At 32.6% G+C, this 24074-nt stretch overlaps 1 protein-coding gene across 1 annotated transcript; it reads left to right on the top strand.

Moving 5' to 3' along the window:
• The first annotated feature begins 290 nt into the window (after positions 1 to 290).
• Positions 291 to 17583, top strand: LOC129304207 (probable disease resistance protein At4g27220). The gene is made up of 11 exons (XM_054943895.1): positions 291 to 490; positions 1180 to 1348; positions 12393 to 12483; positions 12560 to 12649; positions 12757 to 12858; positions 12958 to 13110; positions 13192 to 13280; positions 13381 to 13438; positions 13768 to 14008; positions 14234 to 16756; positions 17475 to 17583. Exons 2-10 carry the CDS (start codon positions 1209 to 1211, stop codon positions 16750 to 16752), a joined length of 3483 nt encoding a protein of 1160 aa, XP_054799870.1. The 5' UTR covers positions 291 to 490; positions 1180 to 1208; the 3' UTR covers positions 16753 to 16756; positions 17475 to 17583.
• Positions 17584 to 24074: the final 6491 nt, after the last annotated feature.

Here is a 24074-nt window from a genome sequence, read left to right as displayed (position 1 = left end):
GCTTATTTTGGTCAATTTTTGATATATTATAATTATAATAATAAATGTAGAAGCAAATAAATTATAATAATTATATTATTTATAATTAACCCTCTTGCTCTCCCGCAATCTTGTCCTTGAATATTCCTTCTTTGTCGCAAATGCAGTTTGCAGCTCTTCATCCTCGACCAACTACACGCGACCACATGCAGATGTAGATCCAGATCTGGCGAACGCAGTGAACGCCGACCAAGACGGAACCAACATACGAACGAACAAGAGACTACGCATAAAGACACCACACACGACCCTGGCACTGTTCTTCGCCGGCACTCGGCTTCTCCCTTCTCTTCCCTTCCCCATTTGAACTACCCTTCTCCCTTCACCCTGCCATTCTGCTTCAGATTGCCTGAAGAAGCAGAAACGTCGGATAGCACAGAGACAAGATTATCCCAGATTGCCTGAAGATGTCGGACCTATAACTTAGGCCTTAGGGTTGTCCAATACTCCGGTAACGCCTCAAACCTTACGTTTGTGTGTGTATATAAATCTGATAGACTTCCTGAATATGTATGGGTGTATTTTGCTTGGTCACTTCTGCTTTGGAATGTTATATATAATAACTTGCAACGCTTGAAATGTATATATGTGTGTGATCATCGTTCCACTGCAAGATGATCTATTGAGAAATAAATTATTTATATCGACATTCGAATTAAATAATTTTTCCTCCTTCAAATCACTTCTTAGATTACACAAGAAAATTGCTGCAAAACTCTCCTTTATGGTCTTCCCAGGTCCAGTCAAGCCTCAGATTTCTGTAACTCCCTCGGTGATCGATCATTATTGAGTCTTGTAAGACTTGAAAATGTTACAAATTGATCATTTAAGCTTCTCATTATTAGTCTGAACTTTGCTTGGATAATTTCATTTGTGACTGTTTATAGTGTTTTGAATGGAATTTACAAGTTAAAAATATTTGCTTTATTTTTGTACAAGCTAGCTGTTTGTGTATGTTTAGGAGATTCATCAGCTTTTAAGAGAAACTACCTGCTGATTTTTCCCATAACTTAATGGTTAATATCATATTTTAGTTTGACGAGATAAATATAAATAGTAGTAGGAGTGGGGAAACAAGAATCAATTTTGTTAATCTGACCTGTATGTTAATAATTTATTTTTTTTACAAAAATAAAACAGGTTTATATATATTGGATGATCCAACTCCAATGGAGGAAGGAACAATGAAAGAACCAATAAACGCGGGCACCAAGCAAAAGGAGAAGATAAAAGTTGGGCCATTTTTAGTTTCTCCTCCACCGAATGAACGCGAATTGCAGTTGATACAATTTGTTTTCAACCCTTCATGGTTAGATATAGATATATACTTTAAACTATAATATTTGTTTTTGTGTGTGTATGAGTTTTTTTTTTTTTAGGTTTAAATTACTTATTAATGCACCAAAGCTTTTTTAACATGACATTCATGTCTGCTGGTCACAGCAACATGAAAAATTGATTGATGGCGTTTGGACCAAAATAGCACACTAGGCATAAGGTAAATCCATTAAGGCCTAACTTAGAGGAAACTACATAAGCAAGTCCAATCCATTAATGATGAACTTTGGAGGAGTTAGTGAAATGCCACATTTTGATGAATGGCAGCCAAATCCTAAGGCCATTTCCTAAATTCTTATGAAACTCAAAGTGAGTGATCTCCTTGCCACTCTCCCTCAATAAGGTGCACCCACGATTCTCATTTCAGTGCAAATAGTTATTGCTCCTTTTGGCAGGTGAAATTCAAATCCAAAGGAGTACATCATTGCCTTTCTCTATAAAAAGCAACAAGGGTGTGATTGAAAGCTTCTTTGCAATTCATTCAACACTCCACTCAAATAAAACTTGTCCTAAGCAAATTCAATTAACCTAGCATTACTGCAACATCGCCCTACTTGACCTTGAATTTCTAGTATAGACCTTTTAAGCTCATTAATTTGCTTTTCCCTTTGATCATCGGAGCACCTTATTGTAATTACTCTTCAGTACTATACAACTCTATTTTACACACGCACTTCTATACCTTGATCTCTTAAGTCACTTTGACACTTTAAGGAAATTATGGTAATAAAGGATAGTCATTTGATACATTACTCTTTTGAGGATTTACTCCTCTAGCATGAATGGAAATTTTAATGAGGAACAACATTGTTAGTGGGACTTGCTTGCCAAAGCAATACTAAGAAATACCTAATGCAAAGATTTTGATGATAAAGGTCATACTGGACCTCAGAATTTAGAAGTGGTTATTTGAACCAAAATTAAAACATCAAGCCAAGTTATGATGATTCCCAAAGCCCAAACCAAAAAAGAAGAATACTTAGCCTAATAGCAATCTAGTCTTTCACAAATAAGTGAGATATTGCATTTTGAGGAAAGACTTGGTAAAGTTGCACCTCCTCCATCAACTCTCAGCGCACCTATACCTAGTAATTCACATGATGGAGCTCTCCTTGGGGATCTAAAGGTGTGAACAATTATCTATTCATGTTTGGCACCACACTCAAATTTGGAAAGTACTACGTTGCTATTTTCTACAAATAGGCAACAAACGCATAACTCAAGACTCTCAATGCTCTACCAAATTTACACCAAACTTAGCATTTGCAATTACTCAACTACCAACTTCATGTTGTCTTCAATCTCACTCTGTATGACTTACCTTCCCTATGCACACTTCGCATCCTAGGTTAGTTTCTTAGACTTATCTTCTTCTTTGTGTTTACAGAGCCTCTAATTGTACTTACTTTTTCAAGTAATGTTATCAAGCTTCACAATCATTCATGGCGCACCTGTTGTTATTCTCATAAGTCACTTGGATTTCCTAAGGAATTGTGGTAAAAGATCTTGGGAATCCATTTTGATTGTTTGATTTTAACTCATTCTTTTGAGGAAATGCTCCTCTACCATGCTTATACTCTTAAAAACTTAAAGGGTTGTGACACTCTAACTCTCTTATCGGGCCAACATAGTTTTTCAGCACACCTAATCAAACCTTATCATCAAGGACAATGCCAAGAAACACTCTTTCCAAAGATTTTGACGATTAAAACCATGCTAGACCTTAGGATTTAGAGTGCAGTGCTACAGGAGCAAGTATGTATAGCAAAATATGAACCATCTAACCACTCAGATCTAGACAAGCCTATAGCAAACTTTTGTATTGAGCCACTAGACATAAGGAAAACTTTTGACATATGCCTGAAGAGCCTGTAGTAGAGCTCTGAGTCACAATATGAGAAACCCAAGAAGAAATTAAAGGACTTATAAAGGCACTATGACAAGGATAGTCAAAAAAAGGGCTCATGAAGTAACATTGCTCCTCATTCAATAGATAGAGAAAGCTGAAGAAAAGGAAAGGATCCAAACCTCTAAGGCATAAGAGCAGGAGTTCTTTTAACAATAATAGGAAGAATGAGATCAAAGAAGGTATATTTTATTATGCCAGATCATTATGTAAACCATGTAAGCATTGGGCAACTAGTTTGTTATGTATACGACAATTTGAGTAGTAACTGAAGAAAATCCTTCAATGACTACCCTGACAAGAGCCCCATGCTTAGGAGGCAACCTTATAGGAAGAAGGAATCTATTCAACCTTAGCCATCAGTAGAGGTATGATATACTTCAGCTCATCAATAGGGATAGGTAGGGTAGCATGGCTAATTTAACATGAAGGACAAAGGACCTTCTTAAAGGCACTACGACGCCTGTACTAACCCTTCCAATAATCGTAACTTGTATGAATTAGATAACATAAAGGGCACTAAGGGTTTGAGGGGCAATGTGTGTAACCTCCTCCTATATTCGCTTGATACAAAAGAAGATTAATAAATCACCATACTAATCACACCAAATAGTAATCAAATACTTTATTTGAAAAGCTTGTGCTTAAGACTCATTTTACAAAACAATTGAAATCACATCACATTATAGAATTACACAACAAAAGCAAGTCACATGCATTCATACAAGCCATTGCATGCTTAAAGACTACCAAATCAGGTTGGCATATGGGCCATAAGCTGTAGTGTGTGATAAGTGCGCCGTGGCATGTGGCATAAAGCCACACACCTAACCTTCTATATCATGCACCGTGACATGAGACGCCATGTGCCATGGAGTGCCAGTCCAAATTTGTTGCTATCATTTGATAGCAAAAATGATGAACTTTCAACGTGTGCCGTTTTCACATACGTCATCTGATCGGAGTAATTTAAGTGACCACATAAAGCTAACTCATAAACTAAATAATAAGATAGATTTGGACATGATCTAACGGTCCAATCAAAATTTAGACACTCAGGTGTAAAAAGTTACTTTCTCTTAAAATTTAATGCACCCAAGAGCTCAAATCAATTCTATTATCTCATTAGACCACACAAGGCCTTGAACTAAGTCTAAAAAGACCTAACACATCTGATTAATCACATTTCATCACACACACACACACACACACACACACACATATCAAAATGTGGCCATTTAACAACCCATTTTCACACTTCATAAAATTTCACCACTTAACACAAACTTGACCCACTTGGCCTATCTCACCATAAATTTACATATATTCACATTCATAATATAAACACGACTCAATCTTAGCCCTGAATTGTTATTTCATCATAATTTCCACACAAGGGCTCAGATTCACTAAAATTTATGACATTCATCATAATTTTTACATTCAATAACTCATAGCCATTCAAATTATGCATGCAACCCTGTAGCAACTCATATACAAAAAATTTAGACTAAATTGGTTCATTACATAAACTCATAGCTTTCATATGACCATGGTACCATTATATCAGTCCAGACTCTTTTCTCTTGCCCTGATCACTGTTATGTCCTATAAAAATGTAACCAAGAGGGTGAAATAAAAATTTTAGTAATAGAATAACTTCCTACTACTGATTATCACATACAACTATATGAAAGTAAAGCTTAATATATCTTTTTAATATAACACATATCACATATTCCATTCAAATCTCATCAACATAGCATATATCACCATTTTCATTGTTTTTCACCACTTTTCTAATATAAGAATGATCTCTACCGTTCAAACTTTCAAATTACCCCAACTCAAAACCATAGGCTCATCTTAAATCAATTTATACTCTCATTAGCCTTGAGCTCACCTTTAGTGATAGAATCACCCGGCTAAAGGTGTTCTGTCTCACTTTTGGACTATGGTTTCTCCCAATACACATAATGGGATGTCATTGACTCTAATACCATATCACACTGACACTAAGGAGTCCAAATCTCCAACACCATATTTTAATAGGTACTAAGAAGATAATCTCCAACACCACATCTTGAAAAGCACTAAGAAGATATAATTCTCTAATACTGTACCCCGTCGAGTACTAAAAAGAATATGCCATATAGTTTTATCACCACCTTTCACCTGGATGAACTCTCACCCCTATAATCATGCTTTCTAAACCATTCATAGGTTTCTAATCACCACTTTACGCATATATATATATATACATATTTCTAAATCAAATTACATAATTTCATTATTTGTTTAACCAAAACCCCTTTTTATGAAAATAACATTTAATGCTATAAAACATGCTTAGTTCAAAACAATTTCATACAATATATAGCATAACCACACACAGTTATAACAAATAGTCAAACAGAGGAAGTTGTTTAGTTATCTCAATCTTTTTGTCACTAAAAAGGTTATCTATGGATTTCAACTACCACTATATCTCATCACAAGTTTCTTTTCTCAACTCACACGCACAATTTTCCAATCTAAATACAATTGGCACAATTTAATCAATTGGTCCAATTTGACCAAAAGCACATAATTACTACTTTTGGCCAGATTTAGCTATCTATCCTTTTTTCATTTATCCATTCTAGTTCTATTACTACTTGATTATGACTTTACATCACCTCAACTAGTCTTATTTCATTCAAACATGATTTTTACCCTAAAATCTCAATGAATGAGGGCTAAATTGAGCTTACGGGTTCAAAGCTCTATTGTTCAACTCTAAACCAGTCACAAAGCTCTCTAATTTAACTCTCGAGAACTTTTTTATTACTATTAAGTAAGAATCAAACCCCTTAAATTTCATTAATTTAATTTTTTTATAACTCATATTCAGTGAAATTTGGGTAGAATGGAAGATAAGAGTTATATGTAGCTTACCCGATATGTTACTAATCAAAAGTGCCTTCCACAGCTTCAAAATGGCTTGCTCTAACACAATTCAACTTCCTCTCCTCTCCTTTCGTGTGTTTTTTAATTTTTCTTTCTAAAATTCACCTAAATTTCCCGACTCATGGGGTCATTTTCTAATCCATGTGTTGCAATGCATATAGCTCTAGCCATAGTGCGTAGCACAATGAGAAGTAGTCTCATCACATGTACTTGCTTCGACTCGAACGTAATCCTTCCACATGTATCTATTCTTTTGACACCCTAATGAGTCAAATCATCACATAATTATCCAAATCTCTAATCCTTTACTAATTACCATTTTATCCCTAATTAACAACTAATCATAGGGTTAAGAAATCAAAATGTTACAACATACATGGAGAGAGGATTTGAATAGAGAACCATACAGCTAGAGAACTACCTTTGGTAGAGCCTAAAGTTATTAGGGAAGTAGTAAAAGAGCTATATAGGCCTAGCTTGAGGCCTTTGCCAAGGTTAGAGTTCTATAAATCAAACCCAAAATACATCAACCATAGAATTCATTCCTAAGAAGATTCCATGTCTTAGAGTTCACCATCCTCTTTAGAAAAGATGGAACCTCAACACACGAGCACATAGTTAGGTTCACAATTCAATGTGGAGAGCTCAACCACTCTAATAGCATGAAATTGAGATTGTTCCACAACTCCTTCATGAGGCTAGCTTTCTTATGTTATGCTAGGCTACCTTAGAACTCAATATATAATTACACTAAAATGTATGGAAATATCCAAGAGAAGTTCCATATAATGAAACTAAAAGTTTGTATATAAGAGTTTCCTGAATAGGTTTAAGAAGCTCTATAGATATTGTAAGTCATAGTTACTTGAGATCAAGTATGTCAAGATGGCACAGTGAGGACTAAAGCTATAACTCTAAAAGAAGTTCTAAGTTATGGAGTTTAAAGATCTATTCAAGCTCACTATACTTATAAGATGTATACAAAAGAAGACAGAGGAACATAAAAGACCTAGAGATCCAACCATTAAGCCAAAGTAGGAAGTCTAGGACATTATAGGTAAGATGTCCAAGAAGTTCAAATATTATGTGAAATATTTAACACCACCAAGTACAAGATAGCAACTGCTCAGGAAACTACTAGGATAGCATGACATGGATCTGCCTAAAGCACCAAGAAAGAAGGTAAATCTAAAATCAAAACTAGCAAAAGTTCCACCATAAGGATACCAAAGAAGGATGATGGCACCCTTAAGGAAAGCAAAACACCTTCATCACCTAAAGAAGCCGATCCCCTTGACCAAATCCTAAAAACAAAGGCTCTAACAAGGGAGTGTTATGGCAAGATGCCAGGTATGGATCAAACTTAGGAAGAGAGAGTTGTTCCCCTAGCCTCTAAAAGGGAAGTTTAGATAAAGAGCTATAGAGGAACCAACTCAAAGAGTCCATTAGGACCAATAACTTTGTGAACAATCTACATTTAGCATCGCTCACCCACAACATAGGTTAGTTCTTGTTACCCGTATGTTTTACTATTACTCTAACCTTACCTGTTGCTTTTTTAGTTAGACCAAACAAAAAAAATCAAAGGATGAAAAATATGCAAAGGAACAAGTAATGGTGGAAGAATGAAGGAGTGATGAGGGCGAGAAGATCGAAATGCCCTTTGTAATGACCTCTATCATTAACTCTAACTAAAGTCAACAAAACATGATGCTCTCAATTATTAAGGATCAATTATGGCTATATGAGAAATAAATTTTATGAAAACTATTTTTGAATTTGGGATCCCAATAAATCAATAAAAAATCATAAAAGTAATTTTGCTAGTATATTTTTAAGAATCAAAGTATAGATGATAAGTGTAAACATAAAAACTAGAAATAGCATAGAGAATAGGATGAAATAGGGACAAAACAATCATTTTAGCACTTCTGTGCGTGTCTATCTTGGCTAAAAGTCTACCCACCTTGACTAACGCTACATGACTCCATCTGCTGTGGATAAATCACAATCCACTATGGTACGTGGTATAGAGACCATTTGTCATGCCTCGAAAATAAAGAGTAATCAACAAGGTGCAAAGCACTTCGCATATCCTCATAAACCTCAAAATGAAAATTTATTCCATTTTTCAAAAATAGAATCATATAATATGAAAGTTCTAACAATTTGATACTAATTATCATAACAAAGTTTTAATATTTTTGTAAAAATTTTGACAGAACCTCCCCTATAAATAGGATCTTCATGGATTTTTATATAAACTTCCCTTTTTGAGGCTTGGGGAACAACTCCAACTAACCAATCTTAGTTTGTGCCTAGCATCTTATCATGGCACTTCTCTATTAAAGCCTTTGTTTTTTGGGCTCTGGTTAAGGGATTGGCACATTTTGGTGATAAAGGAGGTTTTACTTCATAGTTGGAGTTTTCCTCACAGGTACAACCATCCTTCTTTGTCATTAGTATAGTGAGAATGGAATATACTTATTGCCATAAATGTAGTCTTATCCTAAGAGGGCTTGGTATTGGGTGGCAAAGTTGATCATAAAGAAGGCTGCTAAAGCAAACTTGGTGCCCACAATGATCATCTTAGACTCATCTCCATTAAATGATGCCTAATCATATTTATAGGGATCATGTCTTGTTACATCTTGTCCACTTTCCTAAGTAATTTCACTAGTAGCATGTTGACGATAGAAACATTATTCACTAGCATCTGAGAGATAGAAACGTTATCTAGATATGTTTATATCTTGAGTAGTTTGAGGTGTTGTATCATGTGTGCAGCAAGTTTTCCATTATGATTTGTTAAGACTTTCCTAAATTTTGAATGATTGAAATTTAGGAAGCCCATTCCATTGCTAGTAGTTCTAGATACTTAAACTCAAGACTAATAGCAATCTTATTAGTGAAGGCTTCCACCCTCTAGTTAGCTAGTATTAAGGCTTCCTGGGGTCTTTCAAAAGTATCTGAGCTATAACATTCTAGTATTCCTTGTCCTTGTCACCATCCTTCAAAGGATTTTTTGTTTGGTTTAGCTGAAAAGAAATAAGCAAGGTTAAAGTAATAGAAGAAAACAAGATTAAATAGAACCAACATATGTTAAGGGTAAGCGATGCTAAATGTTAACCTAAAATTTTTGACAAGATTGTTGCTCTTAAGGGACTCATTTGAGTTGGCATGCTTTATGGCTCCTAGTCTAAACTTCCGTTTTGAAGGCCTAGGGAACAACTCCCTCTTACCAAGCTTAGTGTTTACCTAGGATCTTGCCACATCACTTCTTTATGGGAGCCTTTGTTTTTAAGTTTTGCTCAAGGGGATCAATGCCTTTAGGTGATAAAGAATGTTCCACTATATATTTGGAGTTTTCCTAAAGGGTACTACTAAACTTTCTTACCATCCTTATGGCAAAACTGCTACTAGTTATGGTTTTATTTCTACTTTCCTTAGTACTTAAGTGGATTTTTGTCCTACCATACAGTTAGTTTCTTAAGGAGTAGCTATCCTATACCTAGGATAGCAAATATTTCACTTAATAGTTGAATTTCCCTAGCATCTTACTTAAAGTGTCCTAGACTTGCTGCTTTAGCTTGGTGGCTATTTTTCAAGTTCCTTTATTATTCTTCTCTAAACATTCTATAGGTATTATAGCTAGTACTCATTCTTTTTGGAATCCCTTCTGGTCATGCGATACTCCCAAGCATGATTTGTTCTGGCTGATGCTCAGTTCTTATGTTTGCTTAACTTCACTATATTAATGATTTCCACTAAAGGGAAAGGATTCTTATTTAACACAATTGCCTCTTTCTTCTACTTTGAGAACTTGAGAATTCCACAATTGATGAATTCTTAAATAGTAGTCTTAAAAGCCTAAGACAAGTTAGGGTGGAATAGTTCTGGGAGTGATGGTACTTGTAATATTCCCTCTCTTGTCGCTCCTCTTTGGATGGGAGTTTTTGGTTTCCTAGGAGTGAGATGAACTTCTTTGAGAGGAAGCTAAAGACTTATCTTTCTTAGTTGTGTGGCAATGTTAGATTGTTTCTTACTTTCTTTAACCTTAAGGGCCAGAAGTGTGGAGCAATCTCAACTTCATGTTATTCGAGTGGCTAAACTTTCTACATCGGAAGGTGAATCTTGCAATGTTTTCTAAGGTCAAGGCACCATCTACTCTCGAGCATAGCATGAAAATTGTGGCCTTGGACTAGGTATATACATTTATCTAACCACCTCTCTAATGGCTTTTGGGTCTACTAAGGATAGTTATCTTACTATATGAATGTCAGCTCTATTCCCTCTTTTAAAGCATTAGCCCTTAAGCCTTTAACACCTTGCAAAGGACTAACTTTGTAAGTAGTTTGGTTACTTGTATCGAGTTTTTGCTTCTTACATTAGAGTGTCCACATTAGCTAGCCAATCCTTGTTAGTGTGGTAAAGTGTAACATTCACAGGGCAATGGTTGAGGGCTAACTGACTCCTTAATACTAAAAGGTTATCCCTCATGCCTCTTACGTGTGGGCTCTTCTCTGAATTGCCTTGCTAAGGGGTCTCCAATGGATTGCTATATGGATCGCGAATTGATTGAGAAAACATTGCATGGTCTTAGCTATCACCTAGCACAATTTAGCCTACTCTTTTTGCTCTTGTTCTTCCTGTTGTTAATGAAAATATTCCTATTCTTGCAATGTGAGAATGTAGATCCCGTCCTCCTCCTCTACCTTTTGCATTTGTTGAGTACCAAACATAGCTTTCTCATTAGGGTCATGTGGGGCAAGGTTGTAGTGATGTTAAGTCAGTTAAGTTTGCTTGGGGCAAGTTCAATTTGTGCTAAGTATTGAAGGAGTTGCAAACAGATCTTAAGTTATGCACTTGTTGCTTTTTATAAAGAGGCTACAACAATATGCTCCTTCAAATTTGAATTTCATTTGCCAAGAAGAGAAATAATTGTTCACACAAATTTGAGAATTGTAGGGGCACTTTGTTGAGGGAGAGCGGCTACCATTCCATCAAAATGGGACATTTCATCAAATCCTCCAAGGTCCAACTTTAATGGATTAGACTTGGCAGCATGGTTCCCTTTGAACTGGACCATAGTAGATTTTAGGGAGAATGACAATTAAGGACCTTCTAAGAACATTAATCCCAATTACGGACCGTGAAATTTTAAAATCTCAGTTAAGGATCATGGTCCTTAATTGTGATAAAAAAAATGTAGCTTGTGAGATGGAATTCACTATTGTCATTTGGGAATTCACTAACCTAACTTGAGAAAATTTATAATGTATATTGTAAAAATATGAAACCCCACTTGGGAATGGAATGTTTAACAAAAAGTGTCACTTGAGAATTCACTAACTAGACTTGAAAAAATTTCTAACGTATATTGTGAAAATATGAAACTCTACTTAGGAATCGATTGTTTAATAAAAAAATCAATTAGGACAAGTCACTTTTTATTAAACAATTGATTCTTAAGTAGGGTTTCATTTTTTCACAATATACGTTAGAAATTTTTTCAAGTCTAGTTAGTGAATTCTCAAGTGACGCTTTTTGTTAAACATTTCATTCCCAAGTGGGGTCTTATGTTTTCACAATATACGTTAGTAATTTTCTCAAGTTGGGTTAGTGAATTCTCAAGTCGCGTTAGTGAATCCCACCTCATAAATTACATTTTTTTATCACAATTAAGGACCATAGTCCTTAACTGAGATTTCAAAATTTCATGGTCTGTAATTGAGATTAATAATCTTAGAAGGTTCGTAATTGTCATTCTCCCTAGATTTTACCCTCTGTCCTAATGCACTATTTTGGTCCAAACAGATGGTATTTTTTTAATAATAAAACTCTGACACCAGCTTTGCATCAATTTTAAAAAGGATGTTGAAAGATTCTATTAAGAAACTTTGGTTTAAAGTTTTTTGAGTTTAAGCGTAATTATGAATTTATGTACACTTAATTTAATAAAAAAATTTATGTATACTTAATTTAATAAAAATTGAAATTAAAGTTAAAACTTAATTTTACTGACACGTTGGTAATAATTTATATATAAGTTTGCGGCTTTTATGTCCCTTCTTAAACGGGGTAAAAACGCTATAAAATAACCATCGATAATTTTTTTCTTTTTTAAATGGTAGAGACTCTTATCTTTTATGTTCTCCAGGGACGAGTATCTGGTTTTTTCTTCATCACATTCATTTTTGGATAAATATGCCTTTACCACACTTAAACCACGGACTTGCTTGAATCCACTGGTAAGTATTTATTTATATACATGCTGCTCTTGGTGTTTTACATACTTACATGCATTTTTGCTACCTTGCAATTTAGGTGATAGATGCTTTTGTTGAGATCTTTACTGACATTGAACGAAAGGAAAAAGCTAATCCTCGTCATTGGTATCTTCCGGTGTCATTTTCGGTGATTTCTTAATCCTTTTTAAATTAAATATAAGATGTTAGTTTTGCAATTCAAAACTGTTTCATTGACAAGAACTTTTTATTTGTTCATCCATGATGTAATTATAGAGAATAGCAGATGGTGGCTACGTAAGCTACTTCCTCGACTTTGTCAAACGGAATAATATAAAAGAAAACTACATGTCTGATCACTTGGTTGACTGTGAAAAGGTACGTACTATGTTCCATTTATTTATAATTTCTTATTCTTATATATAATTACATTTTTTGACTATATATTAATTTAATTTTTTATTTCATTCATCACAGATATTCATTCCGGTTCATGTTGGGCAAAAGTTAGATGGACATTTTTATTTATACATTATTGATTTAAAGAATAAATTGGTTGAAATATGGGATTCTTTATTGGGTGATGAATATATGACTAAAATAGAACGTGACGAGACAACTCAAAATTTGGTAAGTGTTAGGTGATTGTAATATTCATATCATTAATTGATTGATTATTCTCTTTTTTAATAATTAATGTTTTATGGTCAGCTGATTGCCATGGAAAATCTCTTCAAGGATACTACGTTCACAAAATTTGATCAGACGATGGCGAATAATATTCCATTACAGTCCAACAAGTGAGTTAACGATTTTTATTTTAAATTATAAGGCTTACGTTAAAAAACGGGAAGCATTCATCACAATGTCATCGTCATTATCTTTTTGATCAAAATGTAGGTATGATAGTGGCATATTCGTTATTAACTTTATGCAACAAATGATTCATTCAATTCAGGTACTGTCAATAGTAAATTAGTTACCACATATCAAATACTCCTTCAAGTCTTTATTATAGAATATTTTCAATTGTTTCATGTATATTAAAAGAAGTTAGTTTTTTTTAATATCATAAAAAAATGAAAGATATTTTTATTTTTACTCTTAGTTTTAAATAATAATACAACTACATTAAATACATTTATGTTAATCAAGAAGGGGTAAAATTGAAAAAAGTGATTTAATTATTACAAGGTATCCTATATTTTGGACCAAAAATTGCTGAATCTTGTTCTACAGTTACTGTTTATTCATGTTTTCACATATATGATATGGTTAGCAATGCAGGTTAACAGCAATGAAGGACGGCTGAATCTAGCTCTACAGTTACTTAACAGTAACTTGAATAAGGAAAAAGCAAATCTATATTGCAAAGCAGAAAGTTCACAAGTAAAAGCAAAAGAAGATTCATATATGTCTCGAGTTAAGAGAAGGCGTGCTAGCCCTGAAAATGTTGGAAGAGAGGCATATATAGAATTGGATGGTTCTAATAGAAAAGTTAAGAGAGACCATGTTGATTTGATAACAGGTACGTACAATATGAACTTCAACTGTCAGGCCGATTTTTACTGTCGTCTATCAAAAATTTTGACTATATATATATATAAACAAACATTATCATACTAAACAAGATTGAAATTTAAATGTGATATGTTAATTTTCTTTTTTATTTTTATCACTTCCCGTGCAAGAAATATGTGATTCCTGCTATGACCTGATGTTGAGTATTGATTACTGCTATTCTTGTTGCTAGGATGTTCTAAAGGTTACGTATTACCAGCAACAAATTTAGTAGGGGAAGAGTTTCAAGAATATATTGAACAAATATGGAAGTGGATAATCGAAGATAAGGCGTCAGCAATTGGGATATGGGGAATGGGAGGGGTGGGGAAAACAGCTTTAGCAACTCATATCCATAACAAGCTTTTAGAAGAAGTAAGTGGTGACTTTGATCATGTCATTTGGGTAACTGCATCACAACATCAAAGCATTTGCCAGTTGCAAAAAGTTGTGGCTGCATCAATTGATTTGGACATATCTAATGAGTATGAGGTTAAAAGAATTGCTGGCAAATTATTCCAAGCATTCAAACATATGAATAGATATGTTCTTATTTTTGATGATATTTGGGATCCTATTTTTCTAGAGGAGGTCGGATTACCTACTTCATATAACCAAATTACATTGATTTTGACAACCCGTTCATTGGAAGTATGTCAAGTCATGAATTGCAAGAATATCATAAAAGTAGAACCTCTCCGGGACATTGATAGTTGGGCTTTGTTTGAAAAGACTATGGGAGTCAATGAAGGATTGTCATTGGAAGTTGAGAAGATAGCACAGGATATTACAAATAAATGTGAAGGATTGCCCCTTGCTATTGTTATAATTGGAAGAAGCATGAGGGGGAAAGAACATCAAATATTGTATTGGAACCATATCTTGAGCTGCCTTCAAGGAATGGAGGATTGGCAATATGATTTGAACAAATGGGTATTTCCTGTTCTGAGATCTAGTTATGCTCGGCTAATAAATAATAAATTACAAGAATGTTTTTTGTACTGGGCCTCACAAACTGATGAAGATGATTCTGGCCTGAATTGTCGAAATGTGATAAGAAGATTTATCTATATGGGATGGATCGATGGAATGAAGTTGATAAATAAGTATGAGGAAGGTTACAACATATTGGATAAATTAAGGAAGAATAGTCTATTGGAAGACCCATTATTATTGCGACCAAGATGGGGAATGCACAATTTACTCAAGATGATGGCTATAGGTATTGCAAAAGAGAATGATAAAATCATGGCAAAAGCTCAACTGAAATTGAACAAAATACCGGAGGATAACTTGTGGAAAGAAGATTTGGAAAAAGTATTTTTGACAGGAAATAATATACAAAATATACCAGTTGGCATATCTCCAAGATGTTCTCAACTTTCAATGCTTCTTTTAAATTGTAATACTACTCTTGAATGGATTTCAGACGATTTTTTCAACAACATGCCTGCTCTTAAAGTTCTTGATTTGTCTGAGACAGGTATTGAGTGCTTGCCAAACTCTATATCCAACTTGAGATGCCTCATTACATTATTAATCTCAGGATGTGAAAGATTGAGGTATGTACCTTCATTAGGAAAGCTACAAGGGCTCATATCATTGGACCTTTCATCTACTGCCATCACTGAAGCACCATCAGGCTTGGAATCATTGGAGAATTTTAAACATCTAAACCTACAAGACACAAAAGAGTTAAAAATGTCAACTTCAATGATATCCAAAATGACCAATCTACAATCTCTTGAGCTTAATAACTGGACTCCGAACTTAATAGAAGTTAATGCACAAGATCTACAAGGTTTAGACAAATTAGAAGCTATTACAGTCAATTTTTGTGACATCAACCAATTCAATGCTTATGTGAGTAGTTTACAAGTTAAAGATTCTGCACTTGAAACCTTTTCTCTAACTTTATCAAAGACAAAAGAATACCCCAATGATATGGTTGAAGATTTTGAAATGCAGTTAGAAGGAATCGACCCCTACCCCAGTCAAATGGTAACTTTTATGGACATAGATTTGGGAGCTAGTGTAGTGATGCTACCAGAAAATATCAGGCAGTTGTTTATATGCGAGTGTCACACTGGGCAATGGAATGAATATCCCGCATGCCGTGTCTTATCATTTTGTAATAATGATAATCTACACCGAATTGACACTTTGGATATTAGGAGTTGCGATGAGTTGGAGTGCTTGTGTTGTTACTCTACTAGTTGCTGCTTTTGCTCCTCCGTTAATCTCTTTGGGGATCTAACCCTCGAAGATTTAAAGGACTTGAAAGATATTGTGTCACCACTTGCTCCATCCTTGCATCTACCCACCATCCCCATCTTATTTTCTAATCTCAAATCTCTCTATATTACCAGATGTCACAGTATGACGATTGTACTGATACCTGAGTTATTAGCACAGCTCCGAAGTTTGGAGTTCATCAATGTGGGGTTTTGTAACTCCATGAGAGAAATTGTTGGAGAGGATCATCGCCTTTCGTGCCCTACTTTAACTCTTCCCAAATTGATCACAATGCAAATGTGGGAACTACCAGAATTGAAGTTCGTGTACAAAGAGATCCTGTACTGTCCTTCTCTCAGGAAATTTTTTGCCTCCGACTGTGATGAATTAAGTCACCCTCAGATACAGATAAATGAAAATGCACTGCAGATGGAGAAGAACCAATATTATGGACGATACTATTGGTCCATTTATTAATCAGGTCTGTAACTCCTTCAAAGTTCAATATTTTTTCTTAAAAAAAAAAAAAACTATATTGGGGGCTTTGTGTATTTGTGTCGAATTTATATTTTATTATTCGCGTGTAGCTTGTCGACAATGCTGCTTGCTATACCTTATATATTTTACATTGATGAGGGTAATATTTGATGAAATCTGTAGCGTATATGAACATTGCAATTGTGTGTTTGTCTTATTTCTCCAAATATTTCAAATATAAGTCAAGAGTTTCTTATCTATTCAACAAAATGATGAAACTAGAAAAATTATTATAATTATTAGATAGAAAGTATCATGCATTAGGTTTATCTTCTATTTCTCTCGATCCTTCTGCCTATGTGCTCTTTAATGTTTGGGTTTAAGCCTAGTTCTTCATTGTGGAGATGACTGTCAATTACAAGTTAGTTGTGTCTTTTTTTGTTTTTTTGTTTTTTTGGGTATTCGGGCTTACAAGTAGAATTTTAAATGATTATTTTATCATACTTGGCCAATTTGAAGGATATATAACTTGATGCTATGAATTTCTTATTCAATGTTCAAATTGTGTACTTTATATTTTTTGTGTTTTAGACATGTCGGGGGCTACTTCACATTTTTGTGTTTAAGACTTTAGTGATGCGATCCTATTTCTGAGATGGTACTATTGTTTAAGACCTTAGTGAATGTTTTCAATTTAAGTATTGTGATGCTTGTTGTTGCAGGGAATTGAAGGTGTGTTTGTGTTTCAGTTCATATTCCTTACAAGCATTGTCTTAACTGGCGCGCGAAAGATCAAGCTGATCTCTTCATTACAATTTTTTTTAAAAAAAAAAATAAGGATAAATATGCCTCTTTCTCTTCAATAAATTAAGAAAAAACTTCAGAATATTGCTTCTATCTTTCTCATTTTTTCTAGAAAAAATGATAGAAAAATTTATTTAAATTATATTAATGATAGATTGATATAATCCCATGAAATGGCATAATTTTCATTAAGTCCCAAAGAATGTTTCTGTCATTAAAAAATTATAGAAAATGATACTTTTGCCCTTTATTCATATTAAAAAAATTCACAACTTTTCATTCACAACTTTTGTTGATATATTAATAATTTTTATTTTTAAATTCACAACAATTTAATAACTATTTACAAGTCCTGATATGTAAGTTTTAATATGCACTAAATGTTGAAAATTCACAACTTTTTATTCATAAATTTTATTCTATATTAACAACTTTTATTTTTAAATTTGCAACAATTCAATAGTTATTCACAGCTCCCATCTACAGGTTTTGATATACATCAAGTGTTGAAAATTCATAACTTTTCATTTATAACTTTTGTTCCTATATTAATAACTTTTATTTTTAAATTCTCAATAATTTAATAGTCATTTACAATTCTGCATATGCAGATTCTGATATACATCAAGTGTTAAAAATTAATAACTTTTTATTTACAACTTTTGTTCTTATATTAATAACTTTTTTTTTAAATTTAAAATAATTCAATAGTTATTCGCAACTTTAAGAATTTTTGTTTTATTTGAGGACAATTTGACCATTTTTTTAATTCCCTAATGACAAAAAAGTTTCATGAAACTCCAAGGGAATTATACTATTTTGTGAGATTAATATATCATTTACATAATTAAATAAATTTTTTTGTCATTTTTTCTCTTTTCTAACGTCTCATTACTGTGGTCTAATACATGAAGGTTCAGGTTCAAAGTCTTTGTTATATTTATTTATTTGTCATTTTGTTAAACCCAGGTTCAATTGATTGGGCTTTGTGCACAGCATATATTCAACGAGCATGTAAATGGGTTAGGGAAAAATTATCTATCATTTACTATATTATGGTACAATTTTGCTCAAAACCTTAAAAAACGAAGCAAAAATCTCCTACATAAAACAAAACAAAGACATATGTTATTGGCACAAACTCTAATCACAATATTTTATTTTGCCACCCTTTATAGTCAGGAGGAGAGGGAAGAGATGAACTAACTTGGGTAGCTGAGAGAACAGAATTAAGAGTTGTGATAGCTTCATATAAGTTTTGAATCAAAATATATTTTTGTGATTGTAATGTGATAAAATAAAATATTATGCCTAAGATTAATTTTAATCAATTAAGACAAATTTAAAGACATGTATTTCTATGTATGCAATTCATATCAAATAAAAATTCAATTTTTCTAACATTCACGGTCATCGTTTTACTAACAAGTAAATTTTATTATGAAATGAAAATTTTTGCACCCTTTTTATGATTGATGGGTAAAATTACATTATAATATACAACTTCATAAATCTTTTTGCTTCCAACAATTTATATGTGACATAACATGTGGAATCTATAAGTCTTACTTAATAGATATCAGGTTGCTATTACAAATTTAAAATTTTTGCACCATTTTTTTAGGGTAGATGGGTAAAATTACCCTACACTTAAATTAAGAATATTAGTACCTCCTCATAATATTTTGTGATTATTTTTATACTTTAACATGATAATAAAATGTTTTTTTCCTTAAAGGACAACATAAATATAAACCTTCAGACGGTCAAATTGCAAAACATTACTTAATCACTATTGTCATCATCTAAAAATAAAATATTTGACCCTTTAAAAGTAAGCCCACTTAGTTTATTGAAAGAGGAGATACTATATATCAATAATCTCACTAACTTTATATTCATCACATAATTGTTTCATTTTTATATATCAAACAGTAAGACTTGCATATTTAATCTTTTTTTACATAATGTACTTCTAACCAATCAAATTAAGGCATGTGAATTTTAATATATTAATAATATTAAGGGAAAATTAATCTTTTCATCCTCCAACTTTTAAGTCACTTGTAATTCAATCCCTCAACTATAACTCGCTATGACTCAATTCCTCAATTAAGACTCACCTTTGACTTTATTCCTCAACTTTTGAATTACTTACAATTTAATCCCTTAACTTTTGTTAATTTTTTTTTATGTTAGCTTATACCTCACATCAATGAGTAAGAGGAGGGTATTTTAAAATAATATATGAGGATTTTTTATCCCTCTTATTTAATAAGAAATTTTTTTAAAAAAAATTAAAAAATAAAGGTCGAGTTATATGTGAATCAAAAGTTGAGGAATTGAGTCGCAGTGATTTATAGTTGAGAGACTGAGTCACAATGAGTCATAGTTGAGGGATTGAGTTACAAGTGAGTTAAAAATTAAAAGATTAAAAGATTAATTTTCTCTAATATTAATAATAAGAATTTGTTATATAATAAATAATATATAAAAAGTTCACATACATTGATTTAATTGAAAATAAATAAATTAAATATATAAAATTAAGTATGTAAGTTTTTATACGTAAGGCGAATTGCATTTACAGCAAACACCAACTAATCGCAATGAAGAATATATAAATATCATTTGAAATTATTATTAACACATGGAAGGAGAAGTACACAGTTTATGCATAATTACATAGAAAATAACTCATGAGGATTAAATAAAAATCAGTAACTTTGAGTGATACGTGATAATGACAGGAGCACAACAATATCACTCAACCGAACCCATAAAAATCATAAAAAAAGGGGTATGTTCAGAGCAATCAAATAGCTCTAGGGCAGTAGGCTTTTACATTTTATAGAGTAGGTCCTAAGCTATCAAAACATAGTGTCAAGTGTCATAACTTTTCATAAGGTTGTCTACTCAGAACTTTAAGAATATAACATTTCAGATTTGGTTTGGTTACAAAAAATCATAGTAGTGGCCATAGCATTCATCAAATCGTACACATTTAAAATAATAGCAATACAAATAGTTAGGTAGAAAGCTACTGACCTATGTTCACTCTATTATAACCTCCATTAACTTTAGACATTGTAAAAATTGCTTTGGCCAGAAGTATAACCAAAAGAAATTAAGGACTTTCTAGAAGTAAATTACAAAATGTTGTCCGGCAAGAGACTGGCTAGGGGGATGGAGGATGGTAAGAGTGTCATACTAAAGAATATTGTTTAACTGATACATATTCTCCCTAATATTGTTTGAGTGCTCCTTTTTGTATACTATCTCTGGATCATCAGATTGTTATAATTTTCCAGATATTTCACTTTATGATTAATCCACATATCCTCAGAATATTCAATTATAAATATAATACGTTTTAGCACAAAAAAAAAAAATCAGATCAAAGGACCGTGATGTTCCCACGGTTTCAAACAATTAAAGCAACTTTCTTTAGTGAAGATGGCTGTAGCGCTTCAAAAATAAAGAGTGATTAGTAAAGAATATATGTACAAACATATCATTCTTAAGCTTTAAATCACAAATTCTTTCAATTATTAAAACATAATTATATAATTACTAATTTATAACATACATGACCAGTTTTTTATTAATAAAAACTTTAATATATTTGTAAAAATTTTGACAAAACCTTTTCTATAAATAAGATCTCCCGAAACTCTACAACACAATATTTTGCATGAAAGATCATTTCAATTGAGAGTTCAGCTTCTTCCAACCAGCAGACAAGATATATAACAAAACAAAAGACCTATTTATAAACTATGTGGAGCATAAAAATAAGTTTTACAAATAAAATTTCATAATTAAACTTTACATCAAAATAAAGTTTCACCCTTAACTCCACTAATTCTGATTAGCAATAAACCCCTCAAAATTCAACGGAAGGTTTGGTGTTAGCTACATTATCTGAGATAAAAATTATTTTTAATGAATAACATTTCCAAAATAAATAGATTCAAATAATTATAAACAAATTAAAAAAAATCTCTCAATGTAACATGACCACCAAACTTGAGGTTTTTAAAAATTATACAGAACCTCGAAAAATATTAAACCATTAGATTTACAAATAAAACGAAGCAGTCTTATCATTTGCTCTTGAGAAATCAATAATTTAAACAAACAAATAAAAAAATAGAATCATTTACTAAATAAAATTAATGAAATATAAAGTTCGCAAACTAATTAAAAGCTAATAATTTGAGGACTTTACAGAATAAATAACAAGCATAAACACACAATCCACGAGAGTAAATAACCGAATGCGACTTATACTATGAAGATAGATGTGGACACACAATTTATGAAGGTAACTAACCAAACATGATCAAAGCCACGAAACAAGCATGATAATAGAACTCATGAAATTCAAATTAGTTAGTCTTTGACCACAGCATGTCAAGGGTTAATGAAACTGCCGTTAGCAATCAGTGTTTTGCTTACAGTCTTCTAAAAACCTCTTTTCAAACATACAAAAAAATAACCACTTATCAAAATACCATTTTCTCTTTTTAATAACAAACTCACATGAATTAATTAAAAATTCAATTCTTTTTCTAAAATATAAAAATTCACAATTAATGTTTCATAAACTCCTTCACCAATTTTCATTATTATTTTTATTGAATGAAGAAGGACTAAAACTCATAAAAGCATTCTCTATCAATTTCAATTTCATGAGCATATGCTATGTTTTCAGATGCTAAAGAATTTTAATTAGTAAGAATAACCAATGCTAAAGAAAAATATATACATAACTGAAAATTATTGAAAATAATATTTTTATAAAAGAAAATTTGCAAATAAATTAATTAATTAGGGACGTTATCTACTTATCTAATAAGTCTTCCCAACTTTTCTAACTTATTCCTTATCACCTTTACAATTATCCTCTTCCTCTAAACACCCTATATGAATATATTTATATACATACAAAAATTTAAATTAATAAAGATGACCTCAATCAATTACAACAGTAAATATTCAAAAACACTAATATCTATATCTTAAAAGCTTCTCTAACTTTATGGTTACCTCTTATGAATACTCCTGTTATTTAACATATTAAGTATACTTTTATTTTCAAATTCTATAACATACACATTCAAAAATTTTAATCATATATATAAATATATTACACTTAACCTCTCAATAATATAGGTAAGTTTTTTCATGATATTCGATTCAAATTCAAAATAAACAACACTCAAGTCAATTCATGTTTCTTGCAAAATTCAATAAAGTCATAAAAAAATACCCACTCATATATCTTTTTTTACATTTTCAAATTAAATTCATAATATAATAACATCCCCATCAATTATATCTTCTAAAAAATTTAATTGTATTTTAATAAATACACAATTAAACAACCCCCTCTCTCAAACATTTTACCTAACATGTTATGAGAACTAACCTTTAAATTTCATATCCAAGTTTTTTATCTCCACCTCATTGTAATTAATCCTTTAACATCATCTAAATCAATTAAGATTACTTTGACTCGACAACTCTGATCATATTTCTCATAATCATACCTTCAATTCATAAATTTCAATTTAATTCCATTTCTTCCCTCCCCTCAACAGTCACGGACAGCAGCAAAAATTAGAAGAAAAAAAATTTGCAATTTCAATCATCCACTCAAATACTCTCTCTTGCACCAAATTACCAAAGAAAGTTCAAGAATCATCACTTGAAGCACCAACAGCAACAGAGGAGGGAACGAACAAGAAGAAACCGACATAACAGGGATGAAGAAATCAGGACTTACAGCTCGACAGAGGACGAATTTCTGGTATGACACACGAAAGGGGAAGAGGAACAAAGACAATAGAACCAGATCAAGAAACAATAGGCTCACGAGTAGCGCCCCAAATTCCAGGATTCAGCTCTCACGCCCACCTACTGCACGAGCACAATCAGCGACTGGTAGAGACAGAGGAAAACGGAAAAAATGGCGCAAGACCTGAAAGTTGCAAAGCAGCAACCATCATCCTCCTTCACCGCCGACAGCTAGAAACGGAAGGGAAAGGGCGGAGAAATAGGGAAGAATGAAAGAAAAATCAGAGTCTCACTCACTCTCTCTGTTTTCTGACTCTCGAATGCTCCAGAAGAGAAGAAAGGAAAAAATTTATAAGATCTAAAAAGGGGAAATTTGATAATTTTAGGAAGCAAAAATAGAAAAAAAATAAAATGAAGCTCCCTTTTTTGCCACTTTCAGATTCGAATCCTAGACCTTCTAGCTAGATGATGGCAGAATCTCCATCAGCGACTGGTGGAGGCCGAGGAAGACGGAAAGAATGGCGCAAGACCTGAACGTTGCAAGGCAGCAATCATCATCCTCCTTCACCAGCGACAGAAAGAAACGGAAGGGAAAGGGAGGAGAAACAGGGAAGAATGAAATAAAAATCAGAGCCTGTGTGTGTGTGTGGGAAGGAAACAATTTGTCAGATCTGAACTCTTTTTGGCCTCTTTTAAATTTGAAGCCTGAACCTTTT

Source organism: Prosopis cineraria, unplaced genomic scaffold (assembly GCF_029017545.1).
Source record: "Prosopis cineraria cultivar Desert tree isolate PC_DT_omini unplaced genomic scaffold, ASM2901754v1 PC2, whole genome shotgun sequence".
In the NCBI taxonomy this organism is placed as follows: domain Eukaryota; kingdom Viridiplantae; phylum Streptophyta; class Magnoliopsida; order Fabales; family Fabaceae; genus Prosopis; species Prosopis cineraria.
The sequence above is the reverse complement of the archived record's forward strand: the minus strand, read 5'-3'. Positions and strand labels throughout refer to the sequence as shown.